This window comes from Fukomys damarensis, unplaced genomic scaffold (genome assembly GCF_012274545.1).
Source record: "Fukomys damarensis isolate Sample0158 unplaced genomic scaffold, DMR_v1.0_HiC HiC_scaffold_16, whole genome shotgun sequence".
Lineage (NCBI taxonomy): Eukaryota > Metazoa > Chordata > Mammalia > Rodentia > Bathyergidae > Fukomys > Fukomys damarensis.
Genome location: NW_022900928.1, coordinates 45,660,586 through 45,674,925, shown reverse-complemented (window position 1 = coordinate 45,674,925; position 14,340 = coordinate 45,660,586). Strand labels below are relative to the sequence as shown.

The 14,340-nt window shown below is 42.8% G+C and overlaps 1 protein-coding gene across 2 annotated transcripts; it reads right to left on the bottom strand.

Moving 5' to 3' along the window:
• Positions 1 to 2,473: 2,473 nt before the first annotated feature.
• Endod1 (endonuclease domain containing 1) lies at positions 2,474 to 12,371 on the bottom strand. Of its 2 annotated transcripts, none has more exons than XM_033764294.1 (2): positions 12,330 to 12,371; positions 2,474 to 3,738 (listed from the first exon to the last, which is right to left on the bottom strand). In XM_033764294.1, the coding sequence occupies exons 1-2, from the start codon at positions 12,354 to 12,356 to the stop codon at positions 2,536 to 2,538; spliced, it is 1,230 nt and encodes a 409-aa protein (XP_033620185.1). In that variant the 5' UTR covers positions 12,357 to 12,371; the 3' UTR covers positions 2,474 to 2,535. The 2 variants fall into 2 exon arrangements, with proteins under 2 accessions (XP_033620185.1, XP_010631953.2); XM_010633651.2 differs by lacking the exon at positions 12,330 to 12,371 and adding an exon at positions 9,638 to 9,727.
• Between the last annotated feature and the right edge of the window lie 1,969 nt (positions 12,372 to 14,340).

Below are 14,340 nucleotides of genomic sequence, written 5' to 3'. Positions count from 1 at the left end.
ATGGAAAAGTGGAGTCTAAAGGTGTGGCTGATCCATAGACTAGAAAACCAGCTCCATAAATGAAGCAGAGTTGGCTGACTTCTCCAAGGGCCTGGGAACACAACAGAGCCACAGCAAAATCTTCAAGCCAGAGATAGGGTTCAACAACCCAAATTCGACTTCAAAGACCCAAGTAGCTCACTGAAAACAGACCAGTAATCAAGTGACTGGTAGGGCTTCAAGCCCAGTGCAGTCAGTTCCAGTGAACCAGAGGCACAGCCAACACTGTGTTGGGTCTCAGCCACTGAACCTTAAGGCTATTTTTTTGGCTTAATTATCACTTCCCAGCTATCCAAAAAGACCACACAAGAATAAATAGACACTGAACAACATGATGTGACATCTCCAAACAATTCTCTAAAAGGAGTTTGGATGCCTCGCTCCTTGCATACTGCTTAGCGGTTCAACTTGCCATGGATACCCTCCGTGGGCCTCTCAGAATATAAATATGTACAATGAGGGAAAGGAGATTACATGCAATGCAGTAAGCATAATGCTGTATGAATGCTGATCATTTGATCACACATGCCAAATCCAATTGCTTATACAGGGCCTGGAGTCTGTTTGATACATGAAAAATATCTTGCTTAAGGTCTACGGCAGCAGCACACAGTTGCACATGTGACATCCCAGGTGTGTGGGTAGCATGGGGGCTTTGGCTCCTGACCTGCTCTCAGCCAGCCATGAGACTGAGGCTAAGCCTGTAGCCTCTCTGTACCTCAGGTACCTCATCAAATGAGGAATAGCCAGACTGTCTCCCTGGTCATTTCTAAGATTCCCTTTCTTTCATCTAGCAGCATTCTTGACCCATCAGCCCCAAAGCAAACCCTCATTCTTCATTTACCTCCCAAAAATATTAGTAAATGCTGCTTAGGATTTTTGGATAAATTGATGCACATCAATTTATCAGCCTAGACAAGTGTGGGGCTCACACTCCCAGATTTGCATCACAAACTGACCAGGATGCCCACTGGGGGGCTGCTATTCCACTCTGGGTTGCAAGGCAATTTTTTCTACAAATTGTAACTCTTGTTACACTCCTATTTCTCATCCACCAGCCCCAAGGAAATGGTTAACACATTATTCTCTCTTTGTTGCCTTTCTGGACGCTCAATATTTTGCACCAAGGGCTATGCCTCTAAGATCAGTATCCACACAGTCCTACTTCACAGGAACCCTTCAAATCTCTTAGAAAAAATCAGATGTTTCCAACCCAGCTGAGGAAGGCAAAGCAAAATTTGCTTCCTCTTGTTATTATTTTTAGCACAAACTTTAAATTGATGAGTACTTGATCAAAAATTGGCAATAAGCTCTCAAATTTAACTTTCACTAATAGTTGTTTAATATCCTCAGAATAAAAATAAGCTCCTAAGAAACAATGATTCTTAAATATTTTTATATATACTTTTTCTAACACATCCAGAATATTTTTTATTTTATGTCTCTTTCCTATATACTCACACCAAAATATTTATGGAAAGAAGTCAGAGTATTTTACTGTATTGGGTGCTTATTTGATGCATAGGATTTTTGTATGTTGCAGAATATGAATGTTCTTATTAGCCTTAACACGTAGATCTTAGAGCTCAATTGTCAGTCAGTGATTTAACATGTCAAGTTAATCCAGGCTTAGCTAAGGATGTCTTTGGATCTACAGTGCCTATGAAGAGCAGAGCTATCACTCTTGCATTCCCTTTTTACAGGTGAAAGGACTATTTACTCCACCCAAACTCGGATTCAAACTTTCTTATGCCACATTTGGCATAAAATGTTATTATTGCCTAAAAGAAAAATGCAGCAAATTTAACTTTGGAGGAAAATAAAAATTTAACAGATCCTCCTTGAGAACCATGGAAAGCTAAGAGATACATTAGAGTCCGTACCCACAGGAAAGTTACTTGAACAGACAAGCACCATCTGCCCTTCACCGAGGTCACCTGAGTTAGGGGGAAAGAGAAGCGAATGCTAAGAAACTGGCCAGAAACATTTAGATCTGTTTTGTCTTAAATCGCAAATAACAAAATTCCTTTCTCGTTTTCTCAGGAACCCTTGAGTTTAAAATTGTCTTTTTTTTTTTTTTTTTGGTACCGGGGATTGAACTCAGGTCCTTGCACTTGCAAGGCAGGCCACCGAACCACTGAGCTAAATCCCCGCCCCTAAAATTGTCTTCTTTCTAATTCTTGCCTCTGTTGTAATTTTTACTCATTAAAGGTGACCACCAGAATGTTTCCACTGTTTCACTCTGTATCAGAGGCTTGCAAGCTCACACATCTAACTGGAAGTATACAGTTGATTACTAAATCCCATCCTGGGCATTTTTCTAATGTCGAGTGTAAATTATACCATCTTCCTTTGCAAAACACCCCAAACAAAGGCCAAAAGAAAAAAAAATTGACAGTGAATAGAAACCTAGTTTAAAGACAAAATTATTCCAGCTTTCTCTATTAAAAAATCAAATTCACTGTGACTGTACAATATTAGCTTTTTTTTTGAGTTCTATAATTCTCCAGAATTGTCAAAAGTAACCTTGTAGCCAATCCGCTTGAAAACACTAAAAACAACTTGAAATAGGCCACCCATAGTGCCAAAAGCAGTGTCAAAGATCAGAGAGATGGTGCCACCCAGGCCGATGGCAATGTCCTTACAAACAACTGGAATTGCCCCCATGGTGTACACAGGGAAAGTGGCCACATCCAGAAAGACTCGGACTGGGATGCCCAGAACTCGGCAAACAGCCTTCAGTAGACAGCAAAGGATCCGGAGAATAGCCCTGATGATTTTTCCAATGACCTTGAGCACCTTCCAGGGTATGCTCACCAACTCTTCTCCGATGGCCACAAAATAGGAGACAGTGGCAGAACCCAGGCGGTAAAGGCAGCTCCCTATGCCATTAATCCCCTGCTTGGTAACATACCACAGTAAATAGACAACGTTCTTTAGGATAACTACCACAAGGTAATAAATTAATTGGAAAAGTTTGATGAATGGGGTAGCAATGAAAGCCAGGAATTTCCCCAAAAAGCTGCTGCTTTCCTCAGGTGCCTCTGGGGCCAACAGGGCAGCCGTCTTGCTCTGGGTGCTGGAGAGGGGAATAGAGCTTTCTTGAGACTGCACCTTTCGCTCCTCATCCTGGACTTGATTAACCACTTCCAAAATCTTTTTCATTTTCTCTGTATCCTGCTCAGTCTCACCACAGTTGTTCTGAAAAAGCTGAGGGTTTGATGGAAGCAGTTTCTCAAGGTCTTTCACCATCACATCTTCTATGATGTCATTGTCCTGGGTACGCTTGACAAAGCCCATGGCCCAGCCTCCTCCAGGGACAGCACAACAGGCCGCCAGCCACACAAACTCAGGGACTGTCACTTTGTCTTTAACTTTGTGGTCTGAAGGCACTGTGCCAGTGATGAGATACAGGTCTTCCCCATCGCCACAGTGAGGAATCAAGGCCCTGTCCATTAGGCTGTTGAGATTCATGTACCACCGTTCCTGGAAGGACTGGGTCATTGGAGCAGAATTTGTGAGAGTAAATGTGGCCATCTGAGGATCACTGTTAAGGGAGAACGGGTAGATCTGTCCTCTTTGATAATCAGAATCAAGGTAATCTGAATTCAAGGCTTGTTTGCTTCCCACATTGTTCACAGAGGCGATGGCCTCAGCCTCATTAATCACCTCCGCGAGGCTGCTGGTGGGGTCATCGATCTGAAAGAAGAGAACACATGTTGAGACGCATCCCAGTTCACAACAGAGAGGGAACATTTAAATCATTCTGCCAAGACTCTAAGGAAGCCTCTACTACTCTACCATTATGTGTGTGTGCATGCATATGTGTGTACATGTGTGTAGAGTACTAGGGATTGAACCCAGGGCCTTTGCACTGAGCTACATCCCGAGCCCTTTTTAATTTTTCATCTTGGTACAAGGTCTTGCTAAGTTGCCACATTGACCAGTTGGGTTGAACTTGCAATTCTCTTGTCTCTGCCTCCCACAGTGCTGGGATCACAGGCATGCACACCACACCATGTTCTACTCTATAATTTTTAACACTTGTGCTTGAAAGTACTTGGTTCTCTGATGCGCACACACTTCATTCTAGTTAACTTGTAATCCTGGTGTTTGAAAAAAATCCTTCAAACAGGCTATTTCTATTCTACTTCTTGTGTTTACCTCACCCCTGCACTGTAGCAGCACCCCATCTTCCACATACGCACACACACAGTTATGATATTTTGGGGGCATGTTGAGGATTGAACCCAAAGTATCATGGATGAGCACATGTTGTACCACTGACCTACACTCCCCAGCCCTCCTCAGCCTATAACACTTTTTTGTAAATCTCTTCTACCTCTATGGATTTCACAGTTCTAATGGAATATTTCTATGTAAGTTAAAGTAACTACAAAATAAGAACTGCAGCTCAAATAACCAGCCAGCAATGTTGGCTGAAATTTAATCCAAAAGGTTCTTTTTTTTCTCTCTCTTTTTATTTTTCCTTCGGGGATCAAACTTGGACCTTGCACTTGCGAGGCAGCAGCCCCACTGAGCTAAATCCCCAGCCCAGCACAGGTTCTTAATGGAGATTCCTACATTTTGGGATACATGAGAAACACTTCTATCATAGCATTTAAATCAAATAGAGGTAATATATATGGTTTGGTAGCAGTTATTAGATACTAGACACAGTTCAAACTCAGACCAATTATTGTTTAAACTTAATTTCCCCATGACTGTTGCTGTCTTGGACAGTCTAGGTATGTGCTACATACCAACTATAATTAACATATTTATACTTTCTTGGTTTTGTTTTTATAAAAGAATCTTTTTTAGTTCAATAGTTTAACACATAGTCACTTTACTAATCTTAAAAGGAAAAAGAGCTCAGGAGTAACCTAGGAATATGTTTTTATCTCCAAAACTGGATTGTAAGTTTCTTGAGAACAGGAGCCATATATATTCTGCATAGGATCCAGTCCAAAGTCTGACACATATTAGAATCTCAAGGCAGTCTTACTCATCCTTAGGCACTGAGATGGTCATCGTGGCAGTATTTACAATACAGGAATTTGAACAAAACCACATTTTTTGGAAAAAGAAAAGGCAAATAATGCTATAGCCATGGAAGAAATATCTCAAACCTATTAAAAGCTTTTGTAATTATGAATAGCTCGCAATGTTGGGGAAATACATATTATGATGTTGAAAGCAAAAGACAGGATATAAAATTAAATGATCATAATTTTTTTGAAAAGCTTAAAGGTATGCATGAAAATAACAATGGAAGGAGATACACAGATGAATAGTGACTGATTCCTGGGGGTGCAGCTGACATTTTTTCACATATCTTCTTGTTTCCCTCTCTATACCTCCCCTACCCACATCCACATCAACCCATACTTTTTTGGGGGGGGTAGTGGGGATCGAACTTGTTTGCAAGGCAGGGGGTGGTACCACTGAGCTAAATCCCTAGCCCCATACACTATTTATAATGTGTAACTTTCAAAAGGAAACAGGCTAATTAACACAAACAAATATATTAGTGTTAAGTGATTCCCTGGTATTGGTGCTACTCACGAAAACCATCGTACAAACCTCCAGTAGAGTCAGACCAGGGGGATTGTGTGGTAACTCCTGTCTGGGGCAGCCTGCTCTGCATTTCTCCAGCTCTGCAATGGCAAGTGTGGTCACTTCCATGCATGTTATGCGTGGCATAGTAAGGGCAGTGAATAAGCAATTTAGTTTGAAGCAGGAATATCTGCTGGAGCCTGATGGAGTAATCTATAGGTTGGCACTACTTCACTCCATCCCTCCCCTCGTCTTAGAAGCAGCAATGATCCCAGATCTCTCCACTCCCACCACATCCTCTGTAGGATGGATAATAATCTCATTTATTTTTGCAATGCTTCTCTCTGTTATTTCACAGGTGAAAGATACACACCTAGGAAATATTGGCTTCATTCCTGAATTACTGGATCAAGATGTGGTAGAACCAAGATCCACAGTGTGTTGGGTCTAAGGCCAGAGGTTTTAAGAGGTAACTTTCTTCGTGGTTACTAGAGCATATTTTCTTCATTTAACTCAGTGAAGTGTCTTCAGCCTTTCTAGGGGAAGCATGGAGATGGTTTCTGAATTGGCATCCCTACGGTACAGCATAGTCAGCATGCTGATATGTCTTCAACTCAAGGGACGTTCAGGGGTGAAACCGTGGCTATGGGGATATGGGGACATGAGCAGGGAAGAGGGTGTGTGTGTGTGTGTGTGTGTGCGCCAGGGATCGAACTCAGGACCTTGCACTTACTTGCAAGACAGGCAGCGGCACCAGTGAGCTAAATCCCCAGCCCAGGAAGAGGTGTTCTTAAAAAGAAAGAGGCAAAAGGGAGAAGGTAAGAGGGGGGAATGAAAAATTAGGGGGAAGGAGAAAGAGGGAGGGAGCAAAGGAAGGAGGGAGGGAGGGAAGGAGAAAGAGAGAGAGAAAAAGGAGCAGCAGGAGGAGAATGAGAAGGGGAAGGAAAGAGAAAAGAGAGAGAAGAAACAGCATCCTGCTCTGAGAGAGAAACCAGAGAGGTCACTAACTGTGGATCGATTCACTCTGTGTTCCTTAAACTGCAAGCACGAGCTCCCTGCCACAGTCAGGGGAGACTGGGCTGGATGCCTCTGCATCCTCTCGGGCCACTTGGGCTCCACATTTCTGCTACAGGGTTAAAAGACTTCTACTAGAGCATGCTTCACGTTCTTTTATAAGTCATTACTGGTTTATTATCTCCAAATTACCTATTTTGCTTAACTCTGTTGTTTTGTTAGACCACTTCCTGGAAAACTGTTTGAAATAAACAAAGCAGTGCTTTTAAGCACCTATACTGATGGTGTCAAGAACTTTACAGGCTAAAATCTTCACAGGCTACAAAAACTCCCAGACTCCTAGGCCTCACTGACCACATCAAAAATAATTTGACTCTTTTTCTTGCTTTTTTTTTCTTTGTGGTACTGAGGATTAAATTCAAATCATCATTCATGCTTGGGAAAGTGCTCTGACACTGGGCAACATCCTTGTCCTTCTGATTTTATTTTGAGACAGGGGACTTGCTAAATCGCCAGGCTTCCCTCAAACTTGTGATCCTCTCTTGCCTCACCTTGCCAAATAGCTGGGATTACTGGTGTGTAACACCCACACCTGGCTTTTTACTAACTCTTTTGCAATAATCTATTATTCGTAATAGTTCCATCTATTCACAGTGTATTTGTCTTCTTGAATTTTATTTCTATGGATTTTATATTTTGTAACTTGGAATCACCCATAAAAGTGAGTCTTACATTATAAAGTCACTTTACCATGTCATTTATAAAGTTATATAAATTCCAGGGTTTTTTAATACCCTTCTAACTGATCTCCACTAAAAGAAATGTCCATCATGCTAATTGGCTCCCTGGTTTGTTTTTGGTACCAAGGATTGAACCCAGGACCTTGCGCTTGCGATGCTCCCTGTTTTAATATCTATTTTTTAAAACTTAAGACAAAACTTCCTTCTGATCCCCAGATGACTAATGCTTTAATAGTCTTTGTTGAAGAATCACCTGAAAGATCTAAATAATTCAGAAAACCAGTTCCCTATCATTAACACATTAACTTACCTCTACAAAACAACCAAGCACATTTTTCTGAAGGGATTCTGTGTGTGTGTGTGTGTGTGTGTGTGGTGTGAAATACCTACCTTATATAAGGGAAACTAGTAAAATAGTAGGAGCATTTGACTAAAATAGTTTTACTGTATTCTTTGATACACTGTCACTTAAAGGGTAGGTGGATTTTTCCATCTTCTCTGTAGACATAGTACAATGACCTGGTTATTGCAATTATAGTAAATTACTAACAACACAGCTCCCTAAAGACAAAAATATACCTATGATGTAAGAAGTAATTTCAGATTCCAATTTCTAGATTACACCTAACCTTCTGCACACACCACCAATCTTCCTCTGCAGTTTCCCAGTGGAGATTCTGGAGTAGAACATAACAAAGCTCTTTCTGTCTAATCCACCTCCCCACTGACCTAGTCCCTCTGGAGTGCTGATGTAATTTGATACAGTTGCTGTATTTAATGGAAAATTTTTTTTTCTAATCTCAATACGTTAAGCAGGTTTTAGAAAAATGAGCTGTCCCCATTTTACTGGCCTCCTGTCCCATAAATAATCTCACAGTAAACTCATTTCAAATTAAGTACCAAGAAAATATTGCTTCGTTCAGTAAATTGCTTAAACCAGACAGCAAAATCTATTTAAATTCATAGTGTTTCTATTTTGTTTTAGAATTAAATGAAAGGAGACTTTCAATTTTTGTGATAATTCAAAAAAAATGTAAGAAAAAAAGATGAAGAATTGAAATGGGCTAGTGTAAAAAAATATTCATCTATCCTACAACATTTATTAAGTTTATGTTACATGTGATTAGCATCGTGGAAGAAAGCATCAGAAATGGTAATAACAACAACATTCATTGAGTACTATCTGCCAGACACTATTCTAAGAAATGTACATGTTCTAAACCAGTAGGTGGCTAACTATTCCCTCATCTCAGCTCTCAACAACAATGTACTATTATTATCACCTTTTCATAGGTGAGGAAACTGAGGCCCACCGAGATTAAGTAATCACAGAATGTGGTGGGATCAGGGTTAACGCAGGAAGTCTAGCCCCCAAAATGTTCCGAGCAGGCTTCTCACCAAGAGAGTAACCTAGTAAGTTTTCTATGCAAAGGCTTAGGGGCAAGCAGTCAGTGAAAACAGGACTCTAAGAAAGCAAAGTACGAGGTTTAACTGGAAAGAACATCTGGGAATCAGACTGAAAGTTGGAAAGCACTGTTGCCCCCCTTTCACACTTCACATAACCCTATGAGGTAGGCATTTTATATATGAGAAAACTGCAACTCAGACAGTAGCAGGTACAAAGTCATCCAGTCAGTGGAAGAGTCAAGGCTATAGCCCAGCTCCTGAGATTCCAAACTCCTGACCCCATGGTAGTAGCATCTGCAGCCTGGATGAGGAAGGAACTGATGAAAGACATAATATAGCGTCTGTGAAAAGATAGGATTCAACTGGAGGCACAGATGGATTTGTAAGGAGAATCAGTCATCTAATGTCACATCAAAAAAAAAGTCAAGAAACGAGGAGAATGCTTTGGCCAGAGGATTATCAGCAGTGTGTACCACCTACTGCAAAGAGGAAAAGGAAGGATGAGGATAAAGCCCAAAGGTGACGTCAGGCATCAGTAGTAATAGAGGGCTCAGGAAGGAGGACAGTGAATTCAAGGGACTGCATACAGGCAAGAAGAGGCTGAAGAACAGGTCTCTTATTTTGGAAGTCTCTAAGTAAGGACAGGAGGTCAATAAGACCTTAGCATGAGGGACATAGCCTATAGGGGTCAAGCAGAGACTTTCCTCCTGCCCAAGACCAGAAGGGTATTGGGAGGTTGGTGCTACTTATGTTGCTGCAAGAGGGAGTATGATAGGGCTGGGTTTTGAGGCTCAAGAACAATAACGAGATGGAGAAGCAGGGAGTACTGTATAGAACCCAGTCCCTGAGGATTGATGGGCTACAAAATCTGTACAAACCTCAGAAGCCAGGTCACCTGGTACAGATTTACCACGGGCGAGTTCTTCACTGAGGAGGAACAAGGAGCTGTTCATTGAGAATGATCCTCAAGGAGCACAAAGCTGGGGCTCTGGGGCTTGTCAACACTAACACTGCTCACCAGCCTCTTCCACTCCAATTCTCTCCTGCTGTCACTCACGCTCCTCAGCTCCTCCAGGCCAGAATCATAGACTCCTCAAGCACTTTCTCTGACAGAGCTCAAAGATGTGGCAGGTAAAAAGAAGCTCCTCTGAGGGGCCAGCTGTCCCTCTGGAGACCTCCAAGACCAATAGGGGATGAGAAGCCCTGGGAGTACATGTGGGGTGCCAGTGTCCCTTGTGCACAGGAGTCCAAGGAGCCTCTGTAGAAGGCCAGAACTGAAAAGAGAAAAGGAGAGGACAGAAGCTTACAGTGTATTACTAAACTTGGCTTTAAAGAATGCACACACGTATACATACACACACAGCTGGAGAATGGAGTTTAGTGGCGAAATGCTTGCCCTGAGTGCACAAGGCCCTGCTCTATACCAATACATACATACATATATACATATATACATACCACACACACACACACACACACACACACACAGATTTAAAAGTCAAGACAGAGAGCTAACAAAGGGAACTGAGTGTGCCAGGTAATGGGTTCCTGTTCACTCCTTCTATTTTTGCAGACTGATGTCTCCTCATGGGTTGGAATCACCTCCTGCACTTTTCGTCTGCCTAAGGACTAATGAAGACTCTGCAAAGGCTCTTGGCAGCTGGTGATCATGATCACAGCAATAGAACAAGAGGAACAGAAGAGCAGGGTAATGCTATCAGGAGCATATGGAGATGAGCCAGACTTGGCTGAGAACCTCTCCTGAGAAAGCCGTGAGGAAAAGAAGGGTGGGTGAGGGTGGTTGTTCGTGAGTGCCCAGGGAAGTGGTCTTTGGCATCTCTGCCATGGCAGCTTGGGGGCCAGAGCACAAGGAGAATATTCTGGAAAGGTTTTTAGCCTGCTGAAGTTACTGTGCCAAAGAATTTGCAAAGGAGGAAAGTAGCTGCTTAAAAGAAAGGAAGGCCCTAGGAAGTCAGCCAAGATTGATGGGGCAGAGCCAGCTCTGCTGAGGCCAAAGCTTAAGTCTTTATATTTCTTGCCCCCTTAGAAATGATCTGCAGTCCAAGGAGAGGAGCACAAGAAGAACTGGCCTGTGTGCTATGGTGAGTATGAAGCATGGGAGCCTTGTCACTGCAAACTGACTGACGTACCTGACCCAGTTAGGCAGGGACCAAGGGTTTCAGGAAAACAGACTCAAGAGTGATGCGGACAGGCAGACGGCTAAGCAGAAGGTGCAGGGCATCAGCAGCTTGTAGGTAGAGGGGCCACGTGCGGCCCTGCAGATGGTGCCTGGCTAGCATAAGTTCAGGCAATGCCAGGAACATGGGACACAGCGGCTGGCTGATTCTGGCAGGCTAACAACCAAAAACAAAGCAGACACTGCACTGAAACTGTGTTTATTCATCCCTACCCTACTAAACTAAGGAGTCGGGGTCAACATCCCATTATCTGCACTCCCACATCTTCTGCATACTATGAAGTGACTGGCATTTGTTGAAAGATGATCTCATTGGACCTTCACAATAATCTTCCAATGCACAAAGGATTTCCTCTAACTTGCAAAAAAGGCTCTGGAGAGAACTGGCTGTCCTCGATGTCTGTACTATTATCTTCCATGTGGAGAGGTGGTCAAGATGAAGGATCGTCAAAGTGGCTATTAAACATGGTAAGGATTCACCACAGGGAGGGTGAAGTCTCCTTGCTCTGGAGAATCTTCAGCTGAGATGCTGAGACTAGATAAGCACATGCAGCAAAAGAATCAGGCAAGATCTGTGATGGGGGAAACCTAGTGAGCACCTATTTAGCTTTGTGGAGACAGGCTATTTCCATTGGGGTTTCTCAACAAGTATTAATAAAGCTAAATGGACAAGCTAAATGGTGGGAATTCTGACTTTGTTTCTGCTGTGCAAATTATGACGTATACATACGTACACACACACACACACACACACACACACACACAAGCACGTGCGGTGTTAAGAGATGCTATCACTTGCCGCCCATCAATGGGTGGGTATGAGAGTCCCTTCTTACAAAGAATCCTGAGTGAAGCTGACAACTGGAACATCAGATAATCTTATCAGAGCTGAATAGGGCATAAAGATCTTCTGCAGTCACACATAGCAGAAGGAACTAGATCTGGGGCCTGGGTCAGTCCTAGGAGATCCTACTTACCATGGAAAATACCCAGTTGAGGGAAAGAGCTGCCTGTCAGCAAAGAAGGAAGAGGCCTATGGGGCGACAGGACTAAGGACACTGGAGAAGGAACAAGCCAAGAGGCCTTTCAGTTCTCAGGAAAGAAAACCCAGACACACCCATTTAAGAAAAAAAACAAAACAAAAAAAACTCCCTACTTGGGCATCTGAAATATTCCTTATCCTCTTGGGAACCAAAATGGCTTTAGAAGAATTACAAGGATGCTAATTCTCCCTTCTGTTTCTTTTTTTTAGGACAGAAAAAGGCAGAGGTTTCCATTTCCTGGTGGGCCCTTTGGCACTGAGGAGGGTTTGCTGGTTCTCTCTGCCTCCCTCCCAGTGAATCACCTTCCTCTGGGCTCCTGGCCACACACACCTTCCTGCTCTGGGAAGGAGGAGTCATTTGCAGTGCTGGCCGGGGCTTGCTGGCAGAGCTGCAGGGATGCACTGGCAAATGGCTGAAGAGTTCTTACATCCTACACAGGAGACGTGGAAAGAGAAAAGGCATGAAAGGGTGCTCACTTTCACTTCACACTGTTCTTTTTCTTGCAAACCTGAACAATGAGCCAACTTCAAACTGGCAATGATTGCCAGCAAGAAACCCCTGAGGGAGGCCAAGGAGCAGCTACAGGGAAAAGGAGCTAGGCTCCTTCTCACACTGAGCTCCCAGTTCAAACTGCTTCTGGGAGCCTAAGAAAGTACACAGACTCCTTTAAGACCTTTCCAGACTGTGGGACCTTCTCAGGTTACATCAGCCCTGGTCCTCTTTGGTTTCCTTCCTCATTACTCACTGAAGCCTGTTTTCCACTTTGGATTCTGCTTTCCTTTCCAAAGCAATTATTTTTAGTGTTCACTGTGTGGTACAGAATTCAGAAAAGTCAGTTGAGATGTCTCCATTTCTAATTTTGCCACCTTGTGAGTTCAGACAAAAATCAAAGGGTCCTGGGCCTGCCTGCGTATCACAATCACCCAGAAGCTATTAAATCGTCCAAGCCTTTTAAATCAGAATAATAAATAATAAACAGAGTCCTCCCCAAAATGGTTTTAAAGTTGTCCAGGTGATCCTAAGATGGATCTAAATTAGAAACTGCCGGGCTGGGTCTTGATCAGATTCTCATTTATCAGCCTCAGTGAAATTAAGTGAAAATTAAGCTCAGTGAAATTAAGCTCCTGCCTTAACACCCACTGCAGGAAATTAGTGATGTTTTCTGTATGTCAATAATTCTCCAAGTTCAGTTTGTTTTAGAAGCATGGAGCACAGTGGTCCTTATCTGAATATTCCTGACATTATGCAGTAGAAGGGAGTGTGGCTCGGATATAAATCCTAACCCACCCACCACAGGTGAAAAACAAAAGTTTAAGTGGACTTGGAGAGTGCCCTGGCTGCGTTTAATTTATTCATACACTATTAATACTTTGTGAGATGCATTATCCACAAACTGCAAGAGGTGTGATGACAAAACCAAGACAGAGAAGAAAACATTACAGGCCATATGGATTCTCCATATATTGGATCAACTAACAATCTGATCATATAACATAAAAACATGCATTTCCTACCTTATTCATGCACAGACTAAAAAGTCTATTTTTCTATTTATATTCTTTTAATGTATCACTAATCTTTTACACCTTCAACAACAATTATTTCCTGGCTAATGGCCAATTGGCATGTTCACAATTGGCGCCCACAACTTCTCTCAAACCTTCCCTTATATTCAGCCCACACACATCACTTCTTACTCCTTAACCACATCAGTGCTGTGGTTGGAATGCTAATGCCCTCTGCTTCCCTCTAGAGCTGCTCCTGACACCGTTGGCCGAGGGTGCCTTAGATATTCCTCTCTGCTACCTAAATCCTTCCTTGGTGCCCAAGCCAGATTCACAGTTCCTTACTAGGTGATCTCCTTTTGCCTTCCAGATCCAGACTCGACTGTTATCTGCCCTTCTTTTTGTCCCAGGAGGCTGACTTCTAGGGACCACATCATCTAAGCTCTCTGAAGGTGGGAACAGAGAGGAACTGGGTTGTTCATCCCCCTCCCTGCCATGGTTCTGACTCAGGCTGTTTCTCTGCAGCCACAGCTCTCATCAGGCTCTGTTCCTTGCCCCACAGGCCTAGGATGTTCACATCTTCCTGCTATTGCTAGTTCCTAGGCATTTGACCATATCTTCTCGACTCCTTCAATTTACCTTCTTCTTTAAATTCTGTTAAACTATTTTCAGCCAGGCGTGGTGGCACACGCCTGTAATCCCAGCACTTGGGAGGCTGAGGCAGCAGGATTGCCATGAGTTCAAAGCCAGCCTGAGCTGCATAGTGAGTTCAAGGCTAGGATGAACTACATAGAAAGACCCTGTCTCACAATTTAAAATTTAAAAAAAAAATATAT